Source organism: Chlorocebus sabaeus, chromosome 8 (genome assembly GCF_047675955.1).
Source record: "Chlorocebus sabaeus isolate Y175 chromosome 8, mChlSab1.0.hap1, whole genome shotgun sequence".
Lineage (NCBI taxonomy): Eukaryota > Metazoa > Chordata > Mammalia > Primates > Cercopithecidae > Chlorocebus > Chlorocebus sabaeus.
The window spans coordinates 101,447,219-101,465,420 of NC_132911.1; the positions used below are offsets into that span (position 1 = coordinate 101,447,219).

General features: G+C 40.4%; 1 protein-coding gene across 9 annotated transcripts in view; it reads left to right on the top strand.

Moving 5' to 3' along the window:
* Nucleotides 1-18,202, top strand: part of MTDH (metadherin) — a 79,097-nt gene that overhangs the window by 45,624 nt on the left and 15,271 nt on the right. For 3 of the 9 annotated variants that reach the window (XM_008001162.3, XM_008001165.3, XM_008001163.3), the window contains 3 exons: nt 2,963-3,052; nt 6,551-6,649; nt 13,248-13,372. In XM_008001162.3, coding sequence (XP_007999353.1) covers nt 2,963-3,052; nt 6,551-6,649; nt 13,248-13,372 — 314 coding nt within the window. The remainder of the gene's footprint in view (nt 1-2,962; nt 3,053-6,550; nt 6,650-13,247; nt 13,373-18,202) is intronic. The other 6 variants (XM_008001164.3, XM_038000252.2, XM_038000250.2 and 3 more) reach the window with 2 other exon arrangements.

Here is an 18,202-nt window from a genome sequence, read left to right on the forward strand (position 1 = left end):
CTTGTGAGTGATATTGGATTAAAGGGAATATGAATGTTTGTGATGCTCTACTACATAGTGCCTAAGTATTTTCTAAGAGAGTTGTTCTAATTTATACTCAAAGCATCAGTGTAAGTGCCCATTTATCATATACTTACCAAGGTTGGGGATTTTTTTTTTTTCGCCTTTTCTAATTTGATAAGCAAAAAGTACATAAATTATTTTGGTTAACTTTTTAGAATCACTAATGAGATTGAAAATGTTTCCATAACTTTCTTGGTCATTTATTTTTTTGATTTTTTTTTTTGTTTGAGACAGAGTCTCACTCTGTCACCCAGGCTGGAGTGCAGCACAATCTCAGCTCACTACAACCTCCATCTCTCAGGTTCAAGTGGTTCTCCTGCCTCAGTGTCCTGAGTAGCTGGGATTACAGGGGCCTGTCACCACAACCGGCTAATTTTTGTACTTTTGGTAGAGACAGGGCTTCACCATGTTGGCCAGGCTGTTCTCGAACTCCTGACCTCATGATCCGCCCATCTTGGCCTCCCGAAGTGCTGGGATGACAGGCGTGAGCCACCATGCCCGACCCTTTCTTGGTCATCTTTATTTCTTTTATGAATTGTCTGTTCGTGTCGTTTTCCCATTTGTCTGATGAGCTCTTTGTGTTTTTTTTGTTTTGTTTTGTTTTTAATTTTTTGAGACAGGGTCTCACTCTGTTGTCCAGGCTGGAGTGCAGTGGTGTGATTATTGCTCACTGAAGCCTCGACTTCCAGGGCTCAAATGATCTTGCCGCCTTAGCCTCCTTAGTAGCTGGGACCACAGGCATGTGCCACCACACCCGGCTAATTTTGGTATTTTTTGTAGAGACGCAGTTTTGCCATATTGCCCTGGCTGGTCTCAAACTCTTGGGCTCAAGTGATCCACCTGCCTTGGCTTCTCAAAGTGCTGGGATTACAGATGTGGGCCACCACATCTGCCTACTATTTTATTTTTTAAATCTAGTTATACTTTCTTGTGCATTAAACATAAAATTTTTTCTCTCGTGCTTATTGCAGATATTTTTATCTCTTCCAATTTGAGGGAGCAGTAGACACTAGAAACTTTTTAGTATGTAAGTAGAAAAATATTTCTTCTTTTTTTTTTTGGAGATGGAGTTTCGCTCTTGTTGCCTAGGCTGGAGTGCAATGGCGCAATCTCGACTCACCGCAACCTCTGCCTTCCAGGTTCAAGCAATTCTCCTGCCTCAGCCTCCTGAGTAGCTGGGATTACAGGCATGCTCCGCCACGCCTGGCTACTTTTGTATTTTCAGTAGAGACGAGGTTTCTCCATGTTGGTCAGGCTGGTCTCAAACTCAGGCCCCAGGTAATCAACCTGCCTCGGCCTCCCAAAGTGCTGGGATTACAGGCGTGAGCCGCCAACCCCAGCCCCTCTCTTTTAAAGCTAATACCCTTAAAAATCAAACTCTTAGATCATTTAGATTGTTCATAAGCTTGCTCTCCCTTCCTCCCCATTATATTGAAAAATTGTGTAGAAGTATCAAAACTTGTTTGAAAGAGATATTCCCTTGCCTGGGTGTGGTGGCTCATGTCTGTAATCCTGGCACTTTGCAGGGCTGAGGCGGGGAGATCACCTGAGCCCAGGAGTTCAAGACCAGCCTGGGTGGCATGGTGAAACATTATCTCTACTAGAATATGAAAAATTTGCTGGGCATGGTGGCACGTGCCTGTAATCCCACCTACTCGGGAGGCTGAGGCAGGAGAATTGCTTAAACCCGGGAGGTGCAGGTTACAGTGAGCCAAGGCCGTGCCACTGCACTCCAGCCTGGGCAACAGAGCAAGACTCCATCTCAAAAAGAAAAAAAAAGAGACCTTCCCAAAATTCCCACTCATTTTCAGCAAAGAAGAAAGCATTAATTTCTATGCTGTGAAGCATCCTTTTGTATTTGGTAAAAGAAATGGTTGAATTTTATGGAGTAATGTTAGGAACTGTGTGACCTTTTGGGATATTTATAATCTGCAATTTTTTTTTTTTCTTTTAGATGGAGGCTTGCTCTGTCACCCAGTCTGGAGTGCACGATCTTGGCACGATCTTGGCTCACTGCAACCTCCGCCTCAGTAACTGGGATTACAGGCACGTGCCACCATGCCCAGCTAATTTTTGTATTTTTAGTAGAGATGGGGTCTCACCATGTTGGCCAGGCTGGTCTTGAACTCCTGACCTCGTAATGGGCCCGCCTCAGCCCCAGAAAATGCTGGGATTACAGGTGTGAGCCACTCCACCCAGCCTACAATTTACTTATAAAAACTATATAACATTTCATAATTAGGACATAAATTAGATGGTATTTGCTTAATGTTGTTACAGATAATAATAAAAAGCAAATTAAGAGTTCCTGCCTAGATAGACTAGGACCTTTATTGAAATTGAAAGGGAGCTATATTAAATTAGGTTTGTAATGGGTCACTGAAAAGAGACAGATGTGACTCATCTCATGGAGGTTTACGCTCTTCAAAATAAGAAAGAAATGTCTTGAAAATATTGAGGCTAGTTATTTAACCTGTATGAACCTCATACTTATGTAATTGTGAGGATTTGTTGTAATGAAAGTCAAGTACCAAGTTCAGTGCTATCCCAAAGTAGCTGCTTAATTATAATAGATAATAATGCAGCTTGGTACAGTGGAAAAGAGCGTAGGCTTTGGGAATTGACTTCAGTTGCATTCGTGGCTCCTCTGTTTTCTAGCTATCAGCAAGTCACTTAATTGCTCCAAAACTGCCTAACAAAGTTGCTGTAAGGATTAGAAGTGGTTGGTGTAAGGGGCCCAGCTACATAATAAATATTCAGTAAATAGTAGCTATTGCTATATTAAGTGATTCTCATTTCTAAGGTTATCTTTAAATATTCTCATAGTTTTAAATCTTTACATATCTTTCAAATCTGATTGCAAATTGAAGGTTCCAAGTGATGTTTTTTATTTTAACAGCTGCTTGGTCTAGTGTGGATAGGGGAATGAATACCTCTGAACAGAATTCTGCTTCTTTTGCATCTCTCACACTTAACTCTGCTGTTTCTGGTATGTGAAAACAGTCTTTTGTTCAGCTAACAAAAACATTTGTTTAATTTTAGTGCTTGTTATTTGAAGAGCTAATCAACATCAAGTACTGCTATCAATATAAACAGCAGGTATTATAAAGTGGCAGAGGCCTTTACAACAAGAAGAGAAGACCTAAATTCTTATGTGCAAATGGCTTAATTCCTCTCTCTAGGGGAGTAAGGATTCTGTAGCTTGAGATCACTGACAGTGCATTGGCACACAGACAAATACACATGCAAGGCCTTCCCTTCAGGTTCATATTCTTCTCTTGCTAAGGTAGTCCTACCATACTTTTAGTTAAAATTTGACATTTTACTTCTGTTCACCGTTACTCATCATGAGTTTAAAACTAACCCTTTCAGGTTATGGATTCCCACATAATAACTCTTAAGTATCTGTTGATTTATAAAATACATGATTACTAATAAACTACTGTTAATTCTGCATTACTTAAATGGATATATGTTTTTGTTAATCATACAGAAGCTATATGTATTTAACAAATATTACATAAATATGGGAGGCCAGGTGTGGTGGCTCACATCTATAATCCCAGCACATAGGGAGGCTGAGGTGGGAAGATCACTTGAGCCTGGGAGTTCAAGACCAGCCTGGGCAACTACATCACTACATAATTTTTTAAAAAAAATTAACCAGGCATGGTGGTGTTTGCCTGTGGTCCCAGCTACTCAGGAGGCTTTGGTGGGAGGATCGCATTGGTCCGGGAGGTTGAAGCTACAATGAGCAATGAGTCGTGAGTGCTCCACTGCACTTCAGACTGGGTGACAGACTCTGTCTTAAAACATATATATATATATGTGTGTGTGTGTGTGTGTGTGTATGTATAAGTTATGGGAGACATTGTTTAGTTTGGAATTCGTGGACCCAGTTTACTAATTTTGTAGTTCCACAGTGTCTGGAATCACTAACCTAGAAAGGGGATCAGCAAACTTTTTGTATGAAGGGACAGATGGTAAACATTTTAGGCATTGTGGGCCATGCAGCCTCTGTTGCAGTTACTCAACCCTGCCGTTGTAACAGGAAAGCAACCTGAGACAGTAAGCAAATGACTGTCTGGTTCTAAAATATTATTCTTTTGAATTATTATTATTTTTCTTTTGAGATGGAGTCTCGCTCTGTCGCCAGGCTGGAGTGCAGTGGCGCAATCTCAGCTCACTGCAACCTCCACCTCCCTGGTTCAAACGATTCTCCTGCCTCAGCCTCCCAAGTATCTGGTACTACAGGCACACACCACCATACCCGGCTAATTTTTTGTATTTTTAGTAGAGACAGGGTTTTGCCGTGTTAGCCAGGATGGTCTCCATCTCTTGACCTCATGATCTGCCTGCCTCAGCCTCCCAAAGTGCTGGGATTACAAACGTGAGCCACCGCGCCTGGCCTGATTTTTTTTTAAACCTTTTAAAAATGTAAGAACTATTCTTGGCTCATGGGCCATATAAAAACCTGATGGTTGGATTTGGTCTGTGGGTCATAGTTTGCTGAACTCTGATCTCATAGACAACATTTCAGTTCCAGAGGTACAAGTTTATTGCTTCCTCATTTGATGACTCTGTACAACACACATGCTATTCCCTTCATATATGCAGAGAAAGCAGTGTGGGCTGCTAAAGGAATAGCACCAGTGTTACAGTACTGCTTCTAAGCAGATAATATATTTATTACATGTGAATTTTATAGGGTTACTGTGTTGGTTAAAGTTTACATTAAAATATACGTATTAAACATATATATAGAAAGAGTATATATCAAGCGGATAATATATTAGTGGAATGCTGCTGGTAACATCATCTGTAACCAAGAAGAAATTTATAAATTAGTAAGGACTGTGGTAGGAGGACGTGATTGTGTGTAACACTTTTATACTAATCAAGTATCTTTTCTTCCTAACCATTTCTTTATATAGTGGCTCTGAATCCAAAATACATATCAGAGTCATCTAAGGACTCCAGTACACAAGTAAATTCCGATTCAGAAGGGGTGTGTGTGTGTGTGTACGCGCGTGCACGCGTGCACCTGATGGAGAACTACTGCTTTACATTTACATCCTAAAATGAATTTATATCTCTAAAGCAAGGGATTTGACCTGGCATCAGTGAACTCATATGCCCCCAAAACTATATGCAAAATTTTGTGTTAAGCTCTGGACAGTAGACTACCACAGCTTTCATCAGGTTCCTAAAAGACTGTGTGAACCCACTCTCACCCAATCTACTCCCCTCACCTGAGAAAAAACAAAAACAAAACTTATGAAATAATATTTTGTTTCCTTTAAATGCAGTTGAACTTAGTCTCTAGACCTCCTGCAACTCTTCTTGTCTCTTTGGCTTCTCTCTGCCTCACCTCTCTAGATAACCACCTATTTTTTTAATGTTTCTTAGCCAAAAGATTCTAGCTAACTCAGACATTTTCTAGTTCCCTCTTTCAGGGTTCTGAGGATACATAGCCCTGAAACATCCAGGACTAAAATGATTGATGGCAGAGATTTCTATTGTGTTTTATTTTCCATTAAGAAGAAGGAAAAAACAACTTTTTTTGACTTCTTGAAATTTGTAGGCAGGGCACAGTGGCTCATGCCTGTAATCCCAGCACTTTGGGAGGCCGAAGAGGATCCCTGGAGGCCAGGAGTTCAGGACCAGCCTGGGCAACACAGAGAGACCCTCTCTCTACAAAAAAAAATTAAAAAATAAGCCAGGAAACCAGGCGTGGTGACTTATGCCTATAATCCCAGCACTTTGGGAGGCCAAGGCAGGAGGATCACTTAAGCCTAGGAGTTCAAGACCAGCCTAGGCAATGTGGTAAAACCCCATCTCTACAAAAAATACAAAAATTAGCTGGGTATGGTAATGTGTGCCTGTAGTCGCAGCTACTTGGGAGGCTGAGGTAGGTGGATTGCTTGAGCTGAGGAGGCAGAGATTGCAGTGAGCCAAGACTGTGCCACTACACTCCAGCCAGGGCAACAAAGCGGGACTCTGTCTCAAAAAAAGAAAAAATTTAAAAAGCCCAGCATGGTGGTACAAGCCTGTGGTTCCAGCTGCCTGGGATGCTGAAGTAGGAGGATCTCTTGAGCCTGCGAGGTTGAGGCTGCAGTGAGCCATGATCATGCCACTGTACTTCAGCCTGAGTGACAGAGTAAGATCCTGTCTTTAAAAAAAAAAAAGAAAGAAAATTGTAGGTAATGAGTTGACGTGTAATACAAAACACAAAATCTAATAGATTGTGCTAGGGAAAACATAAATTTCTGATCATTGAATTTGATCAAGTGATTATCATAGTTAATCTAAAATTACCCTCAATTCTACTTTTCCTTTTAACTTAACTCTTTTTCTAATGTCTGAATTTTTCCTTTTAGGAGAAATTTTTAAAATAAAGTCTCCGTGTCAAAGTATAGAACTATTGTTATGAAACATCATTAGGAAATTCCATTTTTAATTTTATTGCATTCGTTTTTCATTTAAGGGTCTACTGCTGAGCCAGTTTCTCAGTCTACCACTTCTGATTATCAGTGGGATGTTAGCCGTAATCAACCCTATATCGATGATGAATGGTCTGGGTTAAGTATGTCCTTTTAAAAATTATCAGTTATTTTTTTCAGAATTTTCTTTCTAGCACCCTGAATTCATGCTTTATGTTTTAATTTTAATTCTAATTTCTCACCTTTAAAGGTCATAATATAATTTAATACCAAATGTACTACTTGAAACCTGATTATTGAATACCTGTAGAATTAAAACTGAATTTTCATAATTGAGGCAATATTTAAACATAAAGTTTTCTTCTGATTGCTCTGTAATATTTCTAGTTTTTAAATTTTTTGTTTTAAATGAATGTCTGTTTCTCCTCCTAGGTAGTCTAATAGACTGACTTCAATATACAGGAATGCCTTTGTATTTGTGAAGTGTACACACATTTTTGTGCTGGTGGAAAACTACTTTCCTAACCCAGTTGCCAACAGAAGTTTAGTTAAAGGAAAGCTCATTTTAGAAAGGAAGAATATGGTTTGTATGTTCAGAAAGTTCATGCCATCTTCATTTTAAAAAAACAAAAATACGAGGTTTTTCCCTCACAAACCTAAATCTCAAAATTTACTTTCTCTGAATTTTTATTTCACATCCTTTTTTACTATTTACTGTTTTCTACTGTTAGCACTTATATGTTCCCTGTGGGGTTTTCCACAGTTTTTAAGCATATGTTTTGCTTCTCCAAGTAGAGTTAAGAACCCTCTGAAAATAGGGACTAGTACTGTTTTATACACTCAGGACCTAGTGAAAGCCTTTATACATAGGTGCTCGGTAGTAATAAGAATGACAATAAAAACACTGTACTGTGTGCCAGGCACTGGTTTTAGTCTTTTGGATTTTATTATCTCATTTAATGCTTAAAACATTTCTGTGTGGTAGGTTTTATTTGTTTCCACACTTTCCAGATGAAAAAACTGTGACAAGGGAAAGTTATCTAGCTTTCCCCAGGCCACACAGTTAGTTAAATGGAGGAAGGTGGTATTCATACCTTGCTAGTCTGGCTCCAGAGTTCATGCTCTTAACCACTCTCTGGTACAGCCTTGGTGATGATAGTAATCATCAAGGTAAGTTTGCGACACGTGGTTAAAGCACAGTTTTTACAGATTAAGGGAGATGAGGGAAGAAAGATCAGGGAGGACCATATTGTAAAGTGCCATGCCTTGAATTGCTGGCTAAAGATTAGGGAGCTGGGGGTTTTCAGTACTGGCTTAGACAGTAGATATGAATTTTAGTCCTGACTCTAAAATGTAGTACCTCATATGGTTTGGGCTTTGTCACTTATCTGGGAGCTGTAAAATCGAGCAAATAACGTGTCATATCTGTTTTCATAGGTTGTTATGAGGTTTTAATGAGGTAATGGGTGAACATGAAAGCTCTGTAAATTACAGTCATCTCTCAGTATCCATGGGGGGTTGATTCCAGGACCCCCCTCAGGTTCTAAAATCCCCAGATGCTGAAGTCTCCTATGATAAAATGGCATAGTATTTGCATATAACCTACATATATCTTCCCATATATTTTAAATTATCTCTTGATTACTTGTAGTACTTAATATGGTGTAAATAGTTGTTATACTGTATTGTTTAGGGAATAATAACAAAGAAAGTCTGTACATATTCATACAGGCACAGTTCATTCTTTTTTTTCCTGTGGATACGCAGGGCTGACTGTGTATGAAGTATTTAAATCCAAGGTTTTACAAGGATGTGAAAGCACTATTTTTGGGAGAAAAAAAACACGTATATTTGTGCTTTGGAAGAATTATCAGCTACATGCAGAATAGAATTGAGGAGTGATTGTAACAATGATAGGAGTAACTATAGGAAAAGCAGAAAGGTATCTTGGGCTGCTGTGGGTTGAGGCAGAGGAAAATTGAGTGGACAGGTCTCCAGGCTTTCCTGTTTGGACAGAATAGATCCACTTTTTATTTTATCCATATTAAGATACTTTGAATATGAAAAACATGATTGGCTGCTAAAATAAAAGATTTTTAAAACATGTATCCACAGGATTCTGTACTTAATCAAAGTAATATGTATCAGAAACACCATCTTCCTCAAGTTTGTCATGCTGTATTGGCAGTCTTTTTAAGTCCAGAGTTTTTCTTCAACGTTTTCTCTGTAAACTTTATTTTCTGTGTCACCATCTTTAATTCTGCTCTATTATTGGTGCTCAGTGAATTTAATTATTACTTCTGAATTTCCAAAATGAATGATGTAGTATTTGAGATTACTAATCCACAAAGTATATTATGTTAGATTTACATTTACAGTATGATACAATTAATATATTGACCCTCCAGTTTGAAGACATACATTAATCCGTTACTATCTTAACCATAAAGGAACAGCATTATTGTAACCCATGTAAAAAGTCAGATGTTGAATAGGACTTTTTCTTGGCACACAGGAGTGAATGAATTCATTGCAGCATAATGGAGTGGTTGAGAGCATGAGCTTTCAGGACAGACTACCTGGGTTTCAATCTTAACTTCCTTGCCTTTGCCCTTACGCAGGTTACATGATTATTCTATGCCTCAATTTTCTCATCTGTAAAGATAGTAATTCCTCCCCAACAGTACGGCTGAGAAGATTAAATGAGTTAATACATATAAAGCACTTAGAACACTGCCTCACATATAATACATATAATAAATATCCGGTAAGTGCTGCTGTTTCTGCTGTTGGTGTCCTTCTGGTGGCAAAATAAGTCTACCCAATGTGGTTAACACTGGAGAATGTCTTTCTAACATGATTGTTTTCTTTTATTAAAAAGTTATTAAAGTTTACATTGAATTAAGTTCTGACAAGAAACAGCTGACAACCAAATAAAGACCAGCAATGAGATGCTTAAACCTCAAACATTATTCCATAAGCGAATTAAATGGAGAGACAAATTCCTTACCCTTTTGAAAAGAAAACCAGTATGGCTCTTTGAAAAGACATTGGCAGACTAATGGGAAACTTTAGAGATGAGAAATTATAATTGAAGCAAACTATACTGTGAATCATTTTTAAGGGAACTATGTCTAAGAAGTTTTTTAGTATATTAGGCCTATGAATCTTAAGAGTTAGTTACTCAGGCCGGTGCCATGGCTCACACTTGTAATCCCAGCACTTTGGGAAGCCACGGTGCAAGGATGTCTTGCATCCATGCATTCAAGACCGGCCTAGGCAACATAGTGAGACCCCATCTCTACAAAAAAAAATTAGCTGGGCGTGGTTCGCATGCCTGTAGTCCCAGCTACTCAGGAGTCTGAAGTGGGAGGATCACTTGAGCCTGAGAAGTCTAGGCTACAGTGTGCCATGATCTTGCCACTGCACTCCAGCCTGGGCAATAGAGCGAGACCCTGTCAAAAAAATACTTTTACTAAGCATTTTACTTGATTTTTATTTTTCACCTCCACCTCCCACCACATGTATTAAGAAGATGGGTGAAATGTTGGTATATTGCCCACTCAGTTGCCTAAACTTTTTTCTACTTAATAGTTTCTTTTCTGGCAAGAAGTCTTAGAGACATGGCTTATGGACAGCAATTTTCAAAATCTGGGTTTCTTATCTGTGAGAGTTAAGCAAAACCATTGATAGCTTTGGTATGTGAACCTCCTAAATGTATTATTAATGAATGCTTAGTATAAGATGAGTAGTTGGTTCTAGACATCTACTAGATTGAATTGAAGTTTATCTTACATATGAAATATATCTTACTGAGAGGTTCATCAGAATTGTGAGAAATAAATTTTTAGCTGTACATGCCTTATAGATTAGAAACTGGTTTTATTATCATCAGTGATAATAAAAACAATAGCTACCACTTATTGAGTGCTTACTGCATTGCCATGAATTCCTTTACATGTATCTCTCATAATCCTCTCAGCGATCCTATGAAGTTGATAATAGAGCCCATTAAGAAACTTAACCAAAATCATCTTGTTATTAAGTGGTAGAACAATATTCAAATGTACATTTGTTTGACGTGAAGGCCCATGCTCTTCGCCTCTGTGTTACTATGTAATACTCCAGATACTTGCTCATGGTGGTGAATTTAGAAATACAGGAAGGAACTTCCTTTTTTGTAACACATTTCACACTTGTAATCACCTGTTCCATGTTTTTCGTCCACTAGACTATAAATTCTTATGTTGTCTCTCCCTGTCCTCCACTAGCTTAGCTCTTCTCTGTTTCCACAGCCCTCATGGCAGAATCTATCACTCTGTATTTGTTTGTTAAGCTTACCTATCTTCACCCCTGAATAGACAGACTACAAGCTGCATGTGCAGAGGGTTTCTATTTTACTTATTTTTATATCTCTATTACCTACCTAGCTCAAGTTCTAGCACATAGGAAGTGCTTAATAAGGATTGGATAGATGTAATTTCACTATTAAAATATGTTTATTATTCCAACCTGGGCAATATAGTAACACCCCTTCTCTACAAAAAATTTAAAAATTAGCCAGGCATAGTGGCACACGGCTGTGGTCCCAGCTGCTCAGGAGGCTGAGACAGGAGGATCGCTTGAGCCCCAGGAGGTTAAGACTGCAGTGAGCTATGATTATACCACTCCACTCCAGCCTGGGTGACAGAATAAGACCCTGTCTCTTAAACTAAGACGAAATATATATATAATATATATAATGTTTTATTTTCTTCTGTCTCTTCCTCATATAAATTTGAGATCATACTGTGTAGACAGTTTTGTCTATGATTTTTTTTTTTTCTGTGAGCATTTTCCCAGATTGTTATATACTCTTCCAAAACGTAGGTTTTAAAACCTTCATAAGAATGTATTATACCTCCCTGTTAAAAACAATAATAGAGTTCACCTGGAAAAATAAGAATAGCAAAAAGTAAATAAGAGTACTAAATAAAAGTAATGCAAACAAATTTGTCCTCCTAGATACAAAAATGTATTGCAGAGTTATGTATAGCACTGTCCCAGGAATAGATCAGTGGAATAGAATAGAAATTCTAGAAACAGACTGAAATGCATATAAAAGAATTGAGTAAGGCTGGGCACGGTGGCTCATGCCTGTAATCCCCAGCAGTTTGGGAGGCCGAGGCAGGTGGATCACGAGGTCAGGAGTTCAAGACCAGCCTGACCAACATGGTGAAACCCTGTTTCTACTAAAAATACAAAAATTAGCAGGGTGTGGTGATGCACACCTGTATTCCCAGCTACTCAGGAGGCTGAGGCAGGAGAATTGCTTGAACCCGGGAGGCAGAGGTTGCAGTGAGCCAAGATTGTGACACTGCACTCCAGCCTGGGTGGCAGAGTGAGACTCCATCTCAAAAAAAAAAAAAAAAAGAATTGAGCATTGCTGGGCGCAGTGGTTCACACCCATAATCCCAGCACTTTGGGAGGCAAGTCGGGCAGATCACGAGGTCAAGAGTTTGAGAGTTCGAGACCAGCCTGGCCAACATTGTGAAACCCTGTCTCTACTAAGAATATGAAAATTAGCCCGGGTGTGGTGGCGCATGCCTGTAATCCCAGCTACTTGGGAGGCTGAGGCAGGAGAATCGCTTGAACCTGGGAGGCGGAGGTTCCAGTGAGCTGAGATCATGCCACTGCACTCCAGCCTGGGCGACAGAGCAAGACTCCGTCTCGGGGAAAAAAGAAAGAAAGAAAGAATTGAGTATTTAATAAAAGTAGCTTTAGGTATTAGTGGGAAGTGATTGGATTTTTCAGTTAAGCATTGTTGGGACAGCTTGTTAACCACTTGGAAATAAAGCTTAACCTTTGTCATCTTAAACCATTGTAAATGAAACCTGACTATAAGTAGATTTACAGGAACATATATAGGAGTATATAATGTGCAGAGAGAGAAGGGAAGAATTAACTTTGAAAGCTACTTGTTTAACCTGGGTAAAAGCAAAGACTGGTTTTTCCTTTTAGAATAAGTCATTGATAGCTTCCTCAAGGAGTTAAAAATTTAGTGCCTCCTATAGTGAAAGAAAGGGATCTAGAAGTCTAGAATAAAATTTATTTTTGATAATAAATGATTAGTGAAGCCCTGAAAGTTATTCAGATGGTTTTGAAATGATTGGATAAAAAACACATTGAATGATCTGAAAAATATAAGAAAGTACAGGTTAAGTATTAAAAGGAGGAGGGAAAAATAAGAGATTGAATATTGTCATGACTTGGTGAATTTGAAGAACCTAATTTTGAAAAGCTCATAAGGATAGGAGAGGTGTAGTATAAAATGACAGGTAGGGATTATAACTTTGGTACTACTGTTAAGAATTAATTCCAAACCCTAGAAAATAAATCAATTACAAAAATGTTGTAATAATCAGGGGAGAAAACAACCAGGTCCTAGACCAAGTTAAAAATGGATAGAGAAAAGAAATTCAGGAGACTGATAACAAAGGAAGCAGAGAGAGTGGAATAAAATGGCTAATAAATTTTCTGGAATTTCTTAGAAATTCCATTTAACCATATGATATGCTTAGCAGAAATTGAATTAAGATTGTTACCATCATGTTACTTTTTTTTTCTGGCTCTTAAAATGTGTTTGGGAGACAGAACAATAACTTAAAATTACAGCTTAGTTGAACATAAGGAATTTTTAGTTTTTGCCTTTTAACTTATGGCAAAAATGATAGACACCTAATTCACACTGTTAAATTTTAGATGGTCTGTCTTCTGCTGATCCCAACTCTGATTGGAATGCACCAGCAGAAGAGTGGGGCAATTGGGTAGACGAAGAAAGAGCTTCACTTCTAAAGTCCCAGGAACCAATTCCTGATGATCAAAAGGTGAGTATAAGAGATTCCTGGGTGTTTATTTGTTAATGGAAGAGACTGGCTGGCATGGTGGCTCACACTTATAATCCCAGCACTTTGGGAGGTGCTGTGGGAGGATTGCTTGAGCCTGGGAGTTCAAGGCCAACCTGGGCAACATAGTGAGACCCCATCTCTATTTATAAAATAAAGCAACTGAAGGAGAATTCTGGGTCACAGAGGCTGACACAGTTGGGAGGGTCAGGGAAGCAATAATCAACAGCATCAGAAACAGCAAACCCAAGTTTGGATAGGAATGGAGGAGAGATAGTGGATAATAGCAACATGTGGTATCAGGAATGGTTTTGCTGGGATTGGGGGGGTTGTATTTTAATGATAGGGGAGATTTTGGTATAGGGTCAGCAGTTTTTGTTTGTTTGTTTTTGAGACAGAGTTTCGCTCTTGTTACCCAGGCTGGGGTGCAATGGCATGATCTCGGCTCACTGCAACCTCCGCCTCCTGGGTTCAAGCAATTCTCCTACCTCAGCCTCCCAAGCAGCTGGGATTACAGGCACCTGCCACCACGCCCAGCTAATTTTTGTATTTTTAGTAGAGATGGGGTTTCTACATGTATGTCAGGCTGGTCTCGAACTCCTGACCTCAGGTGATCCACCCACCTCGGCCTCCCAAAGTGCTGGGATTACAGGTGTGAGCCACCGCGCCCAGCCAGCAGTCTTTCTTCTTTCTTTCTTTTTTTCTTTCTTTTTTTTTTTGAGACATTCTCATTCTGCCGCCCAGGCTGGAGTGCAGTGGCGTGATCTCAGCTCACTGCAACCTCTGCGTCCCATATTCAAACAGTTTTCCTACCTCAGCCTCCTGAGTAGTTGGGATTACAAATTAGCCTGCCACTATGCCTGGCTAATTTTTGTATATTTAGTAGAGCCACCATGCCATGCCTTTTTTTTTTTTCTTTTTTTTTTTTTTTTTGAGATGGAGTTTCACCCTGTCTCCCAGGCTAGAGTGCAGTGGCACGATCTCGGCTCGCTGCAACCTCCACCTCCTAGGTTCAAGTGATTCTCCCTCCTCAGCCTCCTGAGTAGCCGGGATTGCAGGCATGCATCACTATGCCCAGCTAATTTTTGTATTTTTAGTAGAGACGGGTTTTTGCCATGTTAGCCAGGCTGGTCTCAAACTCCTGACCTCAAGTGATCTGCCACCTCGGCCTCCCAAAGTGCTGGGATTTACAGGCATGAGCCATTGCACCCAGCCAGGATTGGTCTTTAAAACAGGATATAGGCCGGGCATGGTGGCTCCCACTTTGGGAGGCCAAGGTGGGCGGATCACAAGGTCAGGAGTATAAGACCAGCCTGGCCAAGATGGTGAAACCCCGTCTCTACTAAAAATACAAAAATTAGCTGGGCATGGTGGCAGGCACCTGTAATCCCATCTATTCATGAGGCTGAGGCAAAGAATTGCTTAAACCCAGGAGGCAGAGGTTGCATTGAGCCAAAGTTGCGCCACTGCACTCCAGCCTGGACAACAGAGCGAGACTCCATTTCAAAAAAAACGGATATAATACTAATGGTAGAAGGAGGGGTAAATAAATGGTAGAGGGGGACAGGTAACAGGCAATATGAAAGTCAACAGCGGAGAAAGGGGTTTTAGATTGGACCTACAAAACGACTTCTTAGTACAATATCTTAATATATAGTACCTTAATACATAGTAATCATTCAGATGTTTGTTGGACATTTAACACAATAGAACCCATGAATGGAGTAAAGACTTTATCATACATCATAGGAATTCTTTTTCTGAATATATTTGGAAATTACCTTTTACATTTCTAAGCAAAAGTGAGCTGTCATCAAAATGTTCATCAGTTGGGGAATGGAAAGATGTGATATGTTTATACAGTGGCATATTAGAAGTTAAAAATGAGGCCAGGCACAGTGGCTAATGCCTGTAATCCCTGCACTTTGGGAGGCCAGGGCGGGCGGATCACGAGGTCAGGAGATCGAAACCATCCTGGCTAACACAGTGAAACCCCGTCTCTACTAAAAACACAAAAAATTAGCCAGGTATGGTGGCAGGCGCCTGTAGTCCCAGCTACTCTGGAGGCTGAGGCCGGAGAATGGTGTGAACCCGGGAGGCAGAGCTTGCAGTGAGCCGAGATTGTGCCACTGCACTCCAGCCTGGGCAACAGAGCCAGACTCCGTCTCAAAAAAAAAAAAAAAAAGAAAAAAAAAGTTAAAAATGAATTAAAGCTACATTATTAGCATTACGAATGGAATCTCAACATGCTGAATGATGAGCAAGTTATAAAAAGATAGAATATGTCATTTATAAATTTTTATATGTGGATAGAAATAAATTTATAGAAAAATTGATTGGATAGACACAGAAATTGTTCACAATTTTGGTTACCACTGGGAAGGGAGTGTGAAAATGGGATTGGGAAGCGGTATAAAGGAATTTGAAATTTATCAGTAATGTCCTTTTTATTTAAAGATTTAAAATACATTTATCAAAATCTCAACTCTTTCATGGGACTTAAAAGATGTAGAGTTGATTTCAGCATCTTCCCGTTAACAAAAATAGTATTTTGCCATGGCGATCTACATTTCTTTCATGGTTGGATTATAACGAAGTGGTAAGCTGACTGAAGAAAGTTCTTGTGACCTGAGTATCATTCATGGCATGGATCTGTTTATATGGCATTTTAATCATTACAAGACCTTGAAACAGCTTGTGGTGAAAACTTCTAGAGATGTTTCTCCACAACTGGTAGCCAGCCAGCCTAGACTGAAAATCTCTTAGCTAAGTTTGTGCCAGATTTTGTTTTGTTTTTCCATCTGCTTGTAATTTCTGTAAGCTATTTGGTAGTTTGTGAGACCACCAAAATCATTATAGTGACTGTAGTGCTGAGCAGAGAAATGGCAGCTACTTAGAATCATCTCTTCCTGTAAAGATAGTCGAGGAATCTAGGTTGTCATCTGTGAGAATAAACAAACAGCATTTTTCCGTAGAAAGTTAAACTACAGTGCTTACTTCAGCAGCACATACACTAAAATTGAGGCCAGGCGCAGTGGCTCACACCTGTAGTCCCAGTACTTTGGGAGGCCAAGGTGGGCAGATCACCCAAGGTCGGGAGTTTGAGACCAGCCTGGCTAACATGGTGAAACCCTGTCTCTACTAAAAATACAAAAAAAAATTAGCTGGATGTGGTGGTGTGCACCTGTAATCCCAGCTACTCAGGAGGCTGAGGCACAAGACTCACTTGAACTGGGAGGCAGAGGTTGCAGTGAGCCACTTTACTCCAGCCTGGGCAACAGAGTGAGACTATCTCAAAAAATAAAAATAAAAGAATAAGGCCGGGCACAGTATCTCATGCCTGTAATCCCAGTACTTTAGGAGGCCAAGGTGGGTGGATCACCTGAGGTCAGGAGTTCAAGACCAGCCTGACCAACAAGGTGAAACCCTGTCTCTACTAAAAACAGAAAAATTAGCTGGGCATGGTGGTGTGCACCTGTAATCCCAGCTACTTGGGAGACTGAGGCAGGGGAATTGCTTGAACCCGGGAGGTGGAGGTTACAGTGAGCCAAGGTGGCACCATTGCACTCCAGCCTGGGCAACACAGCAAGACTCCATCTCCAAAAAATAAATAGATTGAAAGATAAGATACAAAGAAGATTGGCATGGCCTCTGCATCATTATGAATACTAACGTAACAGTGCTAACTTGATAGGTATTTTTTTGTCCTGCAGAATGCTGTTTTCAATGACATGACTTCTCAAGTTCAGTTTTTTTTTTTTTTTTTTTTTTGAGGCGGAGTTTCGCTCTGTCGCCCAGGCTGGAGTGCAGTGGCCGGATCTCAGCTCACTGCAAGCTCCGCCTCCCGGGTTCACGTCATTCTCCTGCCTCAGCCTCCCGAGTAGCTGGGACTACAGGCGCCCGCCACCTCGCCCGGCTAGATTTTTGTATTTTTTAGTAGAGACGGGGTTTCACCGGGTTAGCCAGGATGGTCTTGATCTCCTGACCTCGTGATCCGCCTGTCTCGGCCTCCCAAAGTGCTGGGATTACAGGCTTGAGCCACCGCGCCCGGCCAAGTTCAGTTTTTTAAATTAAACCTTTTATTTTGAGATAATTGTAGATTCAAATGCAGTTACAAGAAATAATACAAGCCAGGCGTGGTGGCTCAAGCCAGTAATCCCAGCACTTTGGGAGGCCGAGACGGGCGGATCACGAGGTCAGGAGATCGAGACCATCCTGGCTAACCCGGTGAAACCCCGTCTCTACTAAAATATACAAAAAAAAAAAAAACCGGCTGGGCGAGGTGGCGGGCGCCTGTAGCCCCAGCTACTCGGGAGGCCGAGGCAGGAGAATGGCATAAACCCGGGAGGCGGAGCTTGCAGTGAGCCGAGATCCGGCCACTGCACTCCAGCCTGGGCGACAGAGCGAGACTCCGTCTCAAAAAAAAAAAAAAGAAAGAAAGAAAGAAAGAATACAGGCCAGGCACAGTGGCTCACACCTGTAATCCCAGCACTTTGGAAGACCAAGCTAGGAGGATCACTTGAGCCCACATGTTTGAGACTAGCCTGTACAACATAGCAAGACCCTATCTCTAATATTAAAAAAAGAAAAAAAAAATACAGAAAAATCAGCCTATAGTCCCAGCTCCTCAGGTGGCTAAGGCAAGAGGATCAGGAGGTCAAGGCTGTGCAGTGAGCCTTGACTGCACCACTGTACTCCAGCCTGGGCAACGGAGCAAGACGCTGTCTTGAAAAAAAAACAAAACCAGACAGGAATGAAACAGAGTGATCCCCTGTACCCCTTCTATCCAGTTTTCTCCAGTAATAACATGTG